Source organism: Folsomia candida, unplaced genomic scaffold (assembly GCF_002217175.1).
Source record: "Folsomia candida strain VU population unplaced genomic scaffold, ASM221717v1 Fcan01_Sc003, whole genome shotgun sequence".
NCBI lineage: Eukaryota > Metazoa > Arthropoda > Collembola > Entomobryomorpha > Isotomidae > Folsomia > Folsomia candida.
Genome location: NW_019091195.1, coordinates 4060616 through 4073841, shown reverse-complemented (window position 1 = coordinate 4073841; position 13226 = coordinate 4060616). Strand labels below are relative to the sequence as shown.

The 13226-nt window shown below is 35.7% G+C and overlaps 4 protein-coding genes across 4 annotated transcripts; 2 read left to right on the top strand and 2 right to left on the bottom strand.

Moving 5' to 3' along the window:
* Window positions 1-70: 70 nt before the first annotated feature.
* LOC110845617 (sideroflexin-1) lies at window positions 71-2560 on the top strand. The gene is made up of 12 exons (XM_022092072.2): window positions 71-437; window positions 498-605; window positions 702-837; window positions 924-955; window positions 1031-1129; window positions 1208-1245; window positions 1328-1365; window positions 1424-1509; window positions 1573-1661; window positions 1730-1768; window positions 1834-2018; window positions 2086-2560. Exons 1-12 carry the CDS (start codon window positions 382-384, stop codon window positions 2143-2145), a joined length of 966 nt encoding a protein of 321 aa, XP_021947764.1. The 5' UTR covers window positions 71-381; the 3' UTR covers window positions 2146-2560.
* Window positions 2551-3358, bottom strand: LOC110846793. The gene is made up of 4 exons (XM_022093634.1): window positions 3181-3358; window positions 2900-3105; window positions 2742-2814; window positions 2551-2670 (listed from the first exon to the last, which is right to left on the bottom strand). The coding sequence occupies exons 1-4, from the start codon at window positions 3356-3358 to the stop codon at window positions 2582-2584; spliced, it is 546 nt and encodes a 181-aa protein (XP_021949326.1). The 3' UTR covers window positions 2551-2581.
* Window positions 3359-5274: 1916 nt separating this feature from the next.
* On the bottom strand, window positions 5275-6011 carry LOC110846792. The gene is made up of 3 exons (XM_022093633.2): window positions 5809-6011; window positions 5645-5743; window positions 5275-5533 (listed from the first exon to the last, which is right to left on the bottom strand). The coding sequence occupies exons 1-3, from the start codon at window positions 5891-5893 to the stop codon at window positions 5280-5282; spliced, it is 438 nt and encodes a 145-aa protein (XP_021949325.1). The 5' UTR covers window positions 5894-6011; the 3' UTR covers window positions 5275-5279.
* A 2850-nt stretch (window positions 6012-8861) lies between these two features.
* LOC110846645 lies at window positions 8862-12788 on the top strand. Its single transcript, XM_022093463.2, has 12 exons — window positions 8862-9266; window positions 9352-9575; window positions 9674-9798; window positions 9874-10260; window positions 10359-10574; window positions 10659-10755; window positions 10850-10962; window positions 11035-11302; window positions 11379-11630; window positions 11705-12013; window positions 12087-12397; window positions 12560-12788. Exons 1-12 carry the CDS (start codon window positions 9070-9072, stop codon window positions 12716-12718), a joined length of 2658 nt encoding a protein of 885 aa, XP_021949155.2. The 5' UTR covers window positions 8862-9069; the 3' UTR covers window positions 12719-12788.
* The last annotated feature ends 438 nt before the right edge of the window (window positions 12789-13226 follow it).

Below are 13226 nucleotides of genomic sequence, written 5' to 3'. Positions count from 1 at the left end.
TTGCATTTGGTTGATAAAAAGGAGTTGAGAAAACTTGCACCCGAATTCAATATTATGATATCAAGTACGGATAGTATGAACATCCTTTTGTATCAGTTTAGTAAATTTAAGTTCTTGTAAATACATAGATCATTTTACAGGAAAACTGGTTAGGCTGGATAATTAAAGTGGTTCTGGCGTGGTATCAGCAACTCAAGTATCATGTAGTAATTGTGTAACAAAAGTGAATCTGCTTTTCCAGACCTATTATGAGTCTTGACTCATAACTAGTAACAAGGAACACAAGATTGTGCACATCTATTTAATTTTGATAGAGAAATTTGTCACAGTTAGATCGTAGTTACACATTGATAGGATTTAAGAAAATATAATCGCAGCACGATGCAGTCGTTAGAAATAAAGCAAATAAATTTAGATCAGCCTAGATTTGATCAGAGGTAAACGGCAACCTGCGTATTTCAAACAATCTTAGGTACTAATTTTTTCGTGCTTTTCAGTACATATTTTGGCCGGTGTCGGCATTTTTTTAACACGACAAATCCTCTCAATATTTTGTGCACTGGGTCGGAACTCGCCAGTGCGAAGGATATTGTGACCAAACACAGGTTGGCTAAAATTCTCACAGCACCTCAATTTAGAATTACCGCAAAGCCTTGTTTTACACTTGTTTGACTCAAATTGGTGATTTTTTGATTAAACAGAAATGGAGAAAGCACCGGCTTATCGGAAGATGAGTTGTGGAAGGCAAAAAATGTGTACGACTCTGCCTTTCATCCGGATACAGGCGAGAAAATGGTGCTAATTGGCCGAATGTCAGCCCAGGTGCCAATGTGTATGGTAATGAGCATAATTAGTAACTCTAATTCATAAACTCCAAGTATTATATTTAGTAATTTGCTAATAAACGTGCATGAAAATTCCAGATTATCGGGGGCTGCATGTTGACATTCTACAAGTAAATTAATTACAAATGTTAAATTTGTTATTTTCACGAAAGTCTTATTTAATTTGTATGTTGATGCATTTGTAGGAGCACTCGAGAAGTAGTTTTTTGGCAATGGTTTAATCAATCCTTTAATGCAGTGGTCAACTATACGAATAGATCTGGGAAGACTCCAATAACTGTGGAGTAAGTTAAATGCAAGCAGCCTGATAATACTCTTATTTAACTTTTGACTTGAAAAAATGACGTTTACCACAATTGCAGACAATTGGGTACGTCTTACGTATTTGCCACAACTGGAGGTACTTAAGTGGAATATTGATACAAATATATTCGATGTGGAATATTGTTACAAATCTAAAATTATGTATAATTATTTTTAAGCGTTGGCTGCCGCATTGGGACTAAATGCATTAGTCAAAGTAAGGTTTTGAAAAAAGGAATTTTCATATGACTACTGAGGAATTTTTAACCGTTTAGAAATCGCCTCCACTTGTGGGAAGATTCGTACCGTTCGCTGCCATTGCAGTGGCCAATTGCATCAATATCCCGTTAATGAGAATGAAGTATGCATATACATAGCTTCAATTGTGTCGGAATTTGGATTTATATGGATTTATGCATTACAGAGAAATTAATGAGGGTATCCCTGTTATGGACAAGAATGGAAATGAGTTAGGTAATTCAAAAGCCGCTGCGAAATATGGAATTACTGCAGGTGAGGTCAATATTGCCCTATTAAATAATTAAAGTACTATTTAAATCTAATCATTAAAAACTCTTAAGTCACATTTAGTAGAATTGTGATGGCTGCACCAGGATTCGGTTAGTGAGCGATATTACATACTGAGACTGTGAAATCATACCAATGACGAATAATGTTTTCGTAGTAATTCCCCCATTTTTTATGAACTATCTTGAAAAACGTGGATTTTTGGCACGCTACCCGCGCTCATCCGCACCTATTCAAATTTTATTCTGCGGGTTGTGCTACACCTTCGCGACGCCGCTCGCATGTGCACTCTTCCCCCAAAAGGCATCGATAAGTGTTTCCAGTCTCGAGCCAGAAATTCAGGTAGTCTCTTGCTGACGAAATTATACAAAAATAATACCTAATCACTGTAATTATTAATTCTATACAGGATCGGATAAGAAAGCTGCCAACTCCTGTGGAGAAAGTTTACTTCAACAAAGGGTTATAAATTTGGATAATCAAAGACAATGAGATTCTATTTAATTAGTACATATACATGATAACCTGTACATATTTGGATGCGTCACTAGTCCTACTTAAGCTCAATAACTGCCATTACTGGTCAAAATACTTAATAATATGAAATAAGCGTAATTGAGTGGTTAAAAAGATGCTGGTACATGTGTAAGCGTGCAATAATATGAACATGTAATAGTACTGTGATTTAATTACACTTTATTCAGAGATTACTTAGGGGCCGGACATATAGCATGTGATGGATTTTCAGAGAATTTTGAACCCTACCCCTTGGTGTGACCTATATGATTCCTTGACCCCTGTCCCTCTCAAATCGATCACATGCTTTTTGCACAGTCCCTTAGAATAATGATAATAAGCAAAATAAATTTCTGCCAACCACATAATCCTGACAGTTGTAAGGAAGTTTATCTTGTAGCAATAGAAAAAAATCCCTCCATCAATAAAGCAAATACAGAAAATCCAACGGCACCCTTTATCCTGTCCATGAAAGTACCTACGTTTAAGTAAAGATTAAATTTTAAGAATCATGAAATTTCAAACATTAAAAGAATATGTACATCTAACCTCCATTAGTAAAGTAGAGACCAGTAAAACTTCCACACGTTAAAGGTCTCATCCATCCATCCTGTCTGAATATCTATCAATTATAAAAATCAATGGGCTTGTATGGTACAGTTGCTCTTAAACAATATACGGCAACAAAGCCACAACTACATATTTACCCGACTGGTGGCCAAGCCGATAAGACAATACACACTTCCAGAGACAAAGAAGCGATGGACAATGTGCAATGGATTGGTAATAATGTGACGTATCAAGTCCAAGAAGACGTTGGGAGGACTTTCTCTGTCATCATGATTAAAGTATTCCATGTTGTCAATATTTTGAAGGTCGTACTGGCTCATCAAGTACGCCATGCCTATCCCACCTAGAAAATAAGCATTCAAAATTAATGTCGTAGGTACGTAACTCATTAAAAGGATGACTTTCATTAAGCTCATACCCAAAGCACCAATGTAAAATGAGATTTGATCCACGGTAAAATTTACGACCCAGACTGGTCTCCTATTTGTTAGTGAGGATACACGAATACTAAATGCATTGTAAACATCGTCAACAATATTCCCTGAGCTGGAGACGGAAAGTGTTGAAGGAGGTGGCACAATTTTCACCTTCTCCATTGCAAGGATGACACAATATGGGTGGGGTTTTAAATCATATGTAACTGAATTATCCTGTGCATCTATGCAAATATGTGCAACTGAATTACTGAATACATGCTGAGCATAAAATATAACCCACGGTCGTCATGGATTTGGCTATTGGTCGAAAGGACGCTCCGGAGATTATCGTTTTTTCTCCATTGCGAGATCTTTCAAAATAAGGTTCATCCGTCCAGCCTGGATTCGTCTACACGTCTAAATACTCCGTTGTACCAAACGATATTTCGACAGGTTGCAAATTCTTTGTGCTTACATGACGAGGTCAGGATTTGTATGAAAATGTGATTTTTTGATCAGGCGAAATTTTTTAGAGATGAAAATATTCAATGGACGAGCGATAGGATTCATTACGGTTGATTTTTATTTCCTGGGTTTTGTTAAGGTACCACAAGAGAGTTGGCAAGGAATTATACCACTCACTTTGATTGTAATTTTCTCAGAAATTATAGTAGGTAGAAATTTGGTTCAAATACAAATTTTGTAAAAAATATACTGCTCTAAATTTTGGTAAATGTCCCCTTCTGCTGTTGCTTATACTTAAGTATTTATAGCCAAAATAGTCGAACGTGATGATTTTTTTTAAAACGTCCTAGCGTCAAAACCATCCGGAGCACAAATGTGCGACGATTCCCATATCGTGCGAAATAGTTGTATATGGGGAGCATAATGGGTCTCATTTCCATATTGTCCTCCATACTTTTCGAAATAGTATTTCTACACTTGCCCCTCCCTATTATTTTATGTTTCTGAGGACAAAAATGGTTCACATCTCATTACCCGACACAAATGAGCCCACAAACCGATTATACACCCTGCAGAAATATATAACGACTCCAAATAACAACCATTATGACCTCAAAGTCCTCCCCCTCCATCGCGGGGAGCTCTTAAAAATACCCCAATGCCCTTGTTTCTATGCGGAGCTGTACTTCATGTCTTGACTCATGTTCTCTAAAAAATCATGTTGCTAAGTCCATAAAAAATTGAAATATTCAACCTCTTGTGGTACCTTAACTTTTCATAATTATGTTCAAAGATATCTGATTTAAATCACGATTAACTGACATCGTTTCTATGGGGTGGTGCCCCATACGGTTGCGACAAATGGATTATTTTTTAGAAAATTTTCATTTTTTAAATCGTTGGGGCAAAAGTCCTTTGGTTTGCCCCAACGACTTTAACCTTGAATAACTTTTGAATAGGCAGACAAAGCGACTTAATTCCTGAGGATGAAATCATCCTAATTTTTAGCTTAAATATATTCTAATTAAAATTTAATTTCTTCAAAAATGAAAATTTGTGTTGGAAACAATTCATTTGTCGCAACATGTATAGAATGATAAAGTGTCAAATAATATTGGATTTAAATTACTCGATATGCATTCCAGAGTTTATTTCAGCAAAGAAACAGGTTGTCTACGGAGGTCTCAATTTTTACAGTTACATTATCAAATCAAGGAAAATTCTACGCTCTGGTTCATATTTAAATTTCTCCTAACTACTCCTAAGTGATAATGAATCAATTCACGCAGTTCTTAGCAATTTTGTAAAGTCCGTAAATTCTGTAAAATAATTTTACAAACTTTTACAAAATACGTAGAAAGACGCCCTTGATTTTAATTTTAGTTGTAAGGATAAACATCTGCTATGTTCGATTCCTGCTCAAAGGTTTCGAATCATACTTAATACTTTAACTTTTCGAAATAATAAAACCAGTTAAATTTGGATAAATTTCCATAAACTAAATTGATTTAACTTGAATTAAGGTCATCTGAGAAATGAAGATATACCATGAATTATTTGCATACGTTGTATGTACATATCTATTTTAAATAACTGCCAAAATTTATTTACGATTGGAATAATTCCAACTTTTTATTTATTTCAATGCTGCAATATCAACATCACAATAGATGCAAACGTCGACACGGCGAGTATCGGTGTGGGAGATTTGGGCCCTCATCTGGACCGTTTGACCTGCCAAAATATCGTTTGGTACAACGGAGTATTTAGACGTGTAGACGAATCCAGGCTGGACGGATGAACCGGGAAGCTCCACTTCGAAAATTTGCATACAGAATCCAGCACTCATGCAAATTTCAACCTTAAGGGTGAGCGATGGAGTGGCAGCACCTACACACATGAATTAAATTAAATTAATTTGAAATTATTGACTAAAAAGATCGTATGAAATTATTAATTAGAAATTATTGTGAATTATGATGCATGAGTTGTCTAATTTACTTGGCATAAAATCTTGCTCCGCATTATATACTCGTCCCGGAATGAATGTGCAGTATCCGTCACAGTCAGAAATTCTGGTCTCAATCGGTGTTCCAAAACCTGGTAAAATAATAATTTCTGTAAACTATTGTCACCAGTATAATTGTTAAAAGATGGCTTACTACCTTCACATCGAGACACATTTACTGGTCCGGCGGAAGTGAAGGTGAAAAGAGAAATGACGCCGATGAGGATACTGGCGAAGTTCATTTTGATGATTTGTAAAGATTGGAATGGAATGGGTTCGTAAAATGGGAGAAGACTGGTTGATTGTAATAACGAGATCAAGACGGGGTACTATTTATACGAAAATATTATCGTATCAAAAATTTGGGAAATACGAAAGATGTTCAATTGTTGTTGATTGATATGTTTAAATAACAATAAATAAATACGCATTTATATTCAATAAACGGTTAGAATTGTGGGTTATCCAATTTATTCTTTGAGATGCTTATCGTATCAAGGTACTTATTATATATTGACATATAAATCAATCTTGCGAATCTTGCATAGATATTTAGAGTTATAAACATAATTCTGGTTTATTTGGGGTGAATGTCTGGAAATTCCTGGAGATAAGTGTGCCGTGACGAGATTAAAAATTTGATCGAGAGGATTTGTACGGTTGACCAACCGATTATGGGATTTCACATGCGAAAGGAAAGTTTCAAGGCTTGGAAAGTTTGTGGCTGCTTTACTTTTTATATGTACCTACATAATAATTACGGAATTACGTATTTATGTACGAATGAATGGGAAAAAAGATGACAATTTTTCATGTCAACTGGGAAGCTTTGCATGCATATGACCGCTTATGGGATCATCACTATGATGTTAGATAATTCAGGTGTGGAATTTGTTTGTTTGGCGTCCCCAGTAAATATACTAAGGGTTAAATTTAATGCACCACCGAATAAGCTGAAATTTACCACAAATTTAGACTGATTTCGCCACCGGATGAATTTTTTCCAACTTTGGCCTTTTTAACCATATATTAGGATGGTGGTTACCACAAATTTAGATGAGCTGGCACTAACGTATTTCATGGGTACAGGATTATAAAACAATACTATAATTACAATAATCTCAAGGAATCATGGTAATTTCTTTATCGTTTCATGTACATATGTATATATTTGTGTATCATTGACAAGACTATGGGCATGAGAACTGACTGAATATGTATTACCATTCGGCTGGTCATCACTCTCACAGTCAGTTGTCCTGCAGTTAAAATATATCCATCTAAAGAAAAATTTTTAAAACCAAAGAAATGGCGTGTTCCCAAGTTTTTAACTGGACCAGTGATGCTGATTCCTCTCTCTCTGAGGAAAATTCTCCCAAATCTAAGAAACCCAGGCGTAGTGGCGAGTGGTCTGTTCTTCGTCAATTTGAAAATAAAAAAGAGGCCGAGACTTACTTAAAGGAAGAGGGACAATGGATTTATCACTGTAAATATTCTACTGAAGAAGGAGTAACCGTGAAGTACAATTGTCGATCTTCCTCTGCATGTTCTGCCAAACGGAGACTAATTTTGAAGGCCGTATCTACCATTGTCGAACTTCAAGCCACCATAGAACAGCATGACCATGCTTTAAAACAGCAAAAAGGTACCTCAGATTCCAAGGTATAAGACATCTGAAGATGAACTTTATGTCAGGCATTATTTTGTCTCTGCTTCAAATCAACCTCCTTTGAAAGAGGATGATGTTAAAAAGTACTTGCGAATGAATACGAACAAATCTTGGAGAACTTTCGACTCGTACGTCGCCAGCACCACAAGATTATGGATGGTTAAATTCCACACCAATCAATGGACTAATTCCACATGTTCATGTCCCGTTTACTTAAAAGAACATGTTTGTAAGCATATACTTGGTTTAGCAGTTCAGAATACGGTTTATGATGTTCGACCGGAAGCCAAAACCGTTCCATTAGGTGAAAAGCGTAAACGGGGTAGGGTTGCGAAAGCTAAAAAAACGCTCATTGTTAGTTAATTTCGGGTGTATTTTAAAAAAAGACGTCAAAGATTATAAATAAATCAATCATACTGTAAATTAAATATTGTATTTATAATTCTGTACCCATGAAATACGTTAGTTGCAACTCATCTAAATTTGTGGTAACCACCATCGTAATTTATGGTTAAAAAGGCCAAAGTTGGAAAAAATTCATCCGGTGGCGAATTCAGTCTAAATTTGTGGTAAATTTCAGCTTATTCGGCGGTGCATTAAATTTAACCCATATACTAATAGTAATTTATGACCAGAAATTTTCAAACACTTTTACCTCCTTTATTAAATATATGTATGTGCGCATATTACATACATGGTCTTAATTATTTGCATGCATACTAATGTAAATATTTAGGTACATACGCAACTATCTAATTTCTAACACTGCAACGTTTCGAATACTTGAGCACACACGATCCTCTAAAAAATTTTGGGGACATGTTGATGGGACTCGGCATACCACACCCGATCATCCGGTGATGACGGTGATGTTCATTTTACCAACATTTACTCTCCAGTGTGGGAGGAGGGAGGGGGTTAGTAGGAGGTGCTTATTTGCAAATCCATTGCAATTAAGTTTAGGAGCGACTCCCAAACTTTATTTCCTCTTTGTGTATGCTGTTTTGTTGAATAAGTACTTTTTGTTGCTAAACCTCATATAGTCTCTAAATATGTAACAGTTCCAATAATATAATTCTAATACAGCATTACAATGAGTTGTTCACTATTTGGTATAGTTCAATTTTTCATATCGTAAAATGTGCAATAATCGAATGCAACCTTAATTGATTATGGAAGTAGTTAAATGTTCCTTTTGTCGGCTTCGAACAAATTACGGAACTAATTGTGATCCTTGAACAAAAATCTAATTATTGCCATACTTAGACGTTAAGTGAAAATGAATTTACCCACCCTCTGAAAGGAAAATGAACATATGCATAAATAAATACATAAATAAATAACTATAATAAATATGTTGTCGCATGCTAATATTATTGTATATCCATTATCCACGTCACATCAACCTCTTCAAATAAATTTTCCTTGTGGCATCACAAAAATCAGTAGTTCAGTGCAAATCTCGCGTCAACATTCTCTTTATCTTTTACTCCATTAGGTATTTATGTATTATCTAATCTATGAGATTAACAGAACCATTCTACTATTGTGCTGGAATGTGTAGATTATGCAGGGTATAGGCCAAAATAAGGTAACTTATCCAAATATACATCTGCTTTTGTTGTACTATAATTAATATGAATTGTAGTTTAAAGAAAAACCATTGGAGTGTATTTGAAATAATAACTTATTCCATTTATAAAAAAATTCTCGCAATTTGAAAATCATTTGTAAAATTTATTGTAAAAGATGTCGGTTTTATGTCTAATTTGCAAAGAAAAATTGATAAGTTACTCGCCTGGTGGGTTAAATGGTTCATTATTGGAGCAATTAGTAGAAAATGTGGTGATTTCAACAAGCTGTGGCCACTTGTATCATTATGAATGTCTTCAAAGTTGGTTTAGAACTCAAAAAATTAAGAACCAAAATAGCCCTGGAACAGAAAAGTAAGTGGGAAATTAATAGAATTTATGATAGAAAATACATTCGTATACGATGATTACTGAATGATACTCTGAATTTTACTTAAAGCGGAAACATTTGTCCATCATGCTTGACTCGAGTGAAAGAAGAGGAAAATCGGCGAATTTATTTACTCGAAGATCATGTCGAAGCGTTGGAAAAGGCCAAGCTCCTGGAGAGGCAAGAAAATTTGGAAATTTATTGCCATCAATTAGAAATTCAATTACATCAACTCCAGCGAGAAAATGATGTTATGGTCAACACAATCCTGACCCCACCGACGTCACCTTTAGGTGCGTACATATGTACATGTGTATTCATATTCATACAGTAAAGACCAAAGTCAAGTCTCTACGTTTTAATTCGGTTACTGACTATTAAATACTTGTAGAGGATTATGACACAATTGTGAAAAATGACCGTGTAAAATGGATGAGGAAGGATGAAGAACCGCTGAGTGGCGTTGTGCTATCCATTTTTAAAAAAGAGGGGAAGCTTTGTGCAAAAATACGACTCGTAAATACTAGAAATTAATGCATTTGCAAATGCTTTACACAATAATTTAGTTGACTTGCTTACCCTTTATCGCAGGACAGAAAGATAAGAACTACACAACGAAGCAATAGACTTTTTAGCTCATTTCGCACGGACAAGAAACAGGAGGTGACAATTCCCTTTGAAGAAATTATGCTAGAAAAAGATGTGAATGCAAATAAGTCGACAAGTTCAATAAGTTCTTCGAGCACTGCGAATAATACGAATCCGGGATTATTTAGTAATATGAGTGCATATGGAAAGTCACTCTCATCGACGAATATTTACCCGATGTACAACAATACCTCAAATTCTTCCATCAACATGAGAAACAGTACTTTGAGCCTTCCAGGAGAATCGAAGCGTCTTTTTGGGATAAGGGAATCCATGAATGAATCCACCACATCAATTAATGCAGAGAACGAAGACAACTACGTTAATAATGTATGTACATAAATTCACAAGGTGTATTCATAAGCTTATTAATATCCATCATTATATTGACCTTGCTGGTCATTATTTTTGTCTATTTTTAAACTCAGCACGTGACCGCCACAGACCACGCTTCCCCCACAAGACCAACGCTGAACAGGAGTGTGAGTTATTCTCCAGGATTTCCAGTGGGAAGTTCTACTTCAAAAAATGAAAATCGATTTAGTCATCAAGGATCTTCATCTGTGTCCAGTTCTAGTGCATCGTTAGATCAGCAGAGAGATTATGTTGTGATCACTCCACCTTGGATGAGGAGCAAACCGCAGGTATTAAAATGAGAATTTTATCGTATGAGCAATGTTGGAACTTATCAGCTACTTAAATGATAATACATTTTTAAACTCACAAAGCCAAAACAAGTAGACAGCAGAGGTTCTCCACCAGATTACAAAAACAAACACGTAACGTTCGCAGATGACCATGCTGTGCCAAAATTCACATTTGCAAGTGAGTAAAATATGCACTATGTGTGTGTAGTTAATTTTTACGATCCTGAAAATTTGAATCGAATGATGATGAGTGAAACAATTAAATATTTTAGCTTCGTCCAGTAATGCTGGAACGTCGTTAGAAAAGGTACCAGAATCTGGGGAATCATTGTCATCGATAAATTCGGACACACCATACGTAAATTTTCCTTCTTCCGTTGTTTTCGTAAGTTTGAATATGTATTTGGTTTATCTTGCTCCTGCGGTTTTTTAAAAAACACGGGGTTTCATTTGCCAGCATGAAAAGCGAGATGCTCCAATTCAGTCGAAAGTTACTGGTCCAACACCTCCACCTCGGCCCATTATTTCTCTTCCGTCAAATTTAGATAGCCAAGATTCGCAAGAATTTGGCACCACCGATGATGGCAGTGAGCTTAACTTCAATCCTAATCCTGTGCCATTAACTCCAGAGGATGATGAGGGCAAAGAAATTGTTCCATCAAATGTAGCGATAGTTTCTGCAGCCCCTGAAAATAGTGGATCTATTTCTGACGTATTTGATGAGGGTACGTTGCATGAAAATTATTTTTGTACGCATAAATTGCCTGGTTTTCTTACACCTTCTTTGCATGTATACTTTAGAACTTGATGAGACGCTGGCACTGAATAATGACAACTGTTTCGGAGTTACACTTCTGTCCTTACTATATGAGTCCAATGGATTTGACCAACAAATGTTAATGTATAGCGCGCAGGATAACGAGTTTTGTAGAACAGTGAAATGGATAATTCGGGAAAAATTTGCTGTTCCGTTGAGGCAATCAAACTCTGTTCATCCTGATTTTGCATATTTGTTGAAAGAGTCGTTAGCACATCTATGTTCTGGCACTTTAGGTGAGTTTCAAGTCCAACCAGTGATTTCTTTGAAATTATACCATTAATATGAAAATACTCCTTTAATTGCGCAGATGTTGAGGAACTTCTGACCATCTTATTTGAATTTACTTACAAAATGACTCCGTTCATAAATTACTCATTAGATATGTGTGATTACTTGCATCAGTTTTTCATCGATTTTACGGACAAGTCCAAAATTCGAAGTGTTTTAGACCTTTTTGAAAAAAGCTTGCAGCTTCAAGACAATCTCAAACTGGAGGATACTCCGAGTCCCTCTCTGATTCTGCAAATGCCACATTCTTCCAACGATGGAGTAATTCACTATGATGCGATAATTCCAAACCTGACAATGGTAATTGACCACCTCATCGATAAAAAGGGTAAGAATATCCACAAATACATATCTGAATAAAAATAATGCCCGCAAGACGTACAATTTCATCCGTTCAACAGATTCTACAAATTATTTACAAAAATGCTACTGTGATCATTCAGCAACATTGCAATGTAAAAAATGTTCCGAGGTGCATGGAAGCGGTGCAGTTTTGTTTTGTGAAGAATGCAAGGATTTATTGGAAGGACTTCATATGAAGACGGACCACGAATTGGAGATGACTCCAATTTCCTCCTCGTCCTCATTAACCCTTTCTCTGTCCGCATTAATTTGCTTGAAGGACAATCAGTACTCCGTGTTCTTGAAGGATGGCAGAGACACGTATAGTCCATGGGTGTACGTGAATGGCGTCGTGAATGGAAAGTTGCAGGTATACAATTAATACGTTTTCGAATGAATTGGTTCAAAATTAGTATTATTATAATCAGTACTTCGGTGTTTGAGGCCATTTTACATAACATTAAGCTTTTGGTATTCATTCAGAAATTCTTCGTCAGGCAAAATTGTTATGATATGATGGTAATTATTACAGATTAAGGAGCTTTCTGGATTTGGATATTGGTTGGAAAGTTTATTGGACGAAGAGAAGCAAGTGAATCTTGAAGAAATTCCGGTGTTACTACAAAAAGCATTAAAATACTGCAGAGTATTGTTTTATGTTCCAGAAAGATCATCATCATCAGAGGTGTAATTATTATGCTTTTATAGGTGTTGATTGATAATACGTTTGTAAATAAATTATCTTACTTTGTGAAAATTTACTTTATTCATACGCTTGCATAAAATGCATATACGCCAATTTTTTTACCTATTCGCTTAGTTTATTAAAATACGTTGATAAAGTAAATACCAATGAGTTTAACCACATATTCATAAGACAAAGAATTTGCATACATATTCAGCCACATTTTCTGTTAATTTCACTACGACCCTACTCGACCTATCTGACCCTAACTGGTCCCCCAAAAGCCCTGGCTCGGGCTAAAAATGTGCATAAAAACCGACTCACTTTTTCCCCAAACTATAAGTACCAAGATTGCTTGACATTTCCGTAGTTACTTCCCCTAAGGGGAAGAAATGGCACACCGTGCCACAAATAATGATGGCTCAATGCAAAATTGTGTTGCAACTTTGAAAGAAGTTTTACTTTGTAAGATTATAAAGTCACGATGAAAAAAGATAATCGAAAAGTGAGTGAA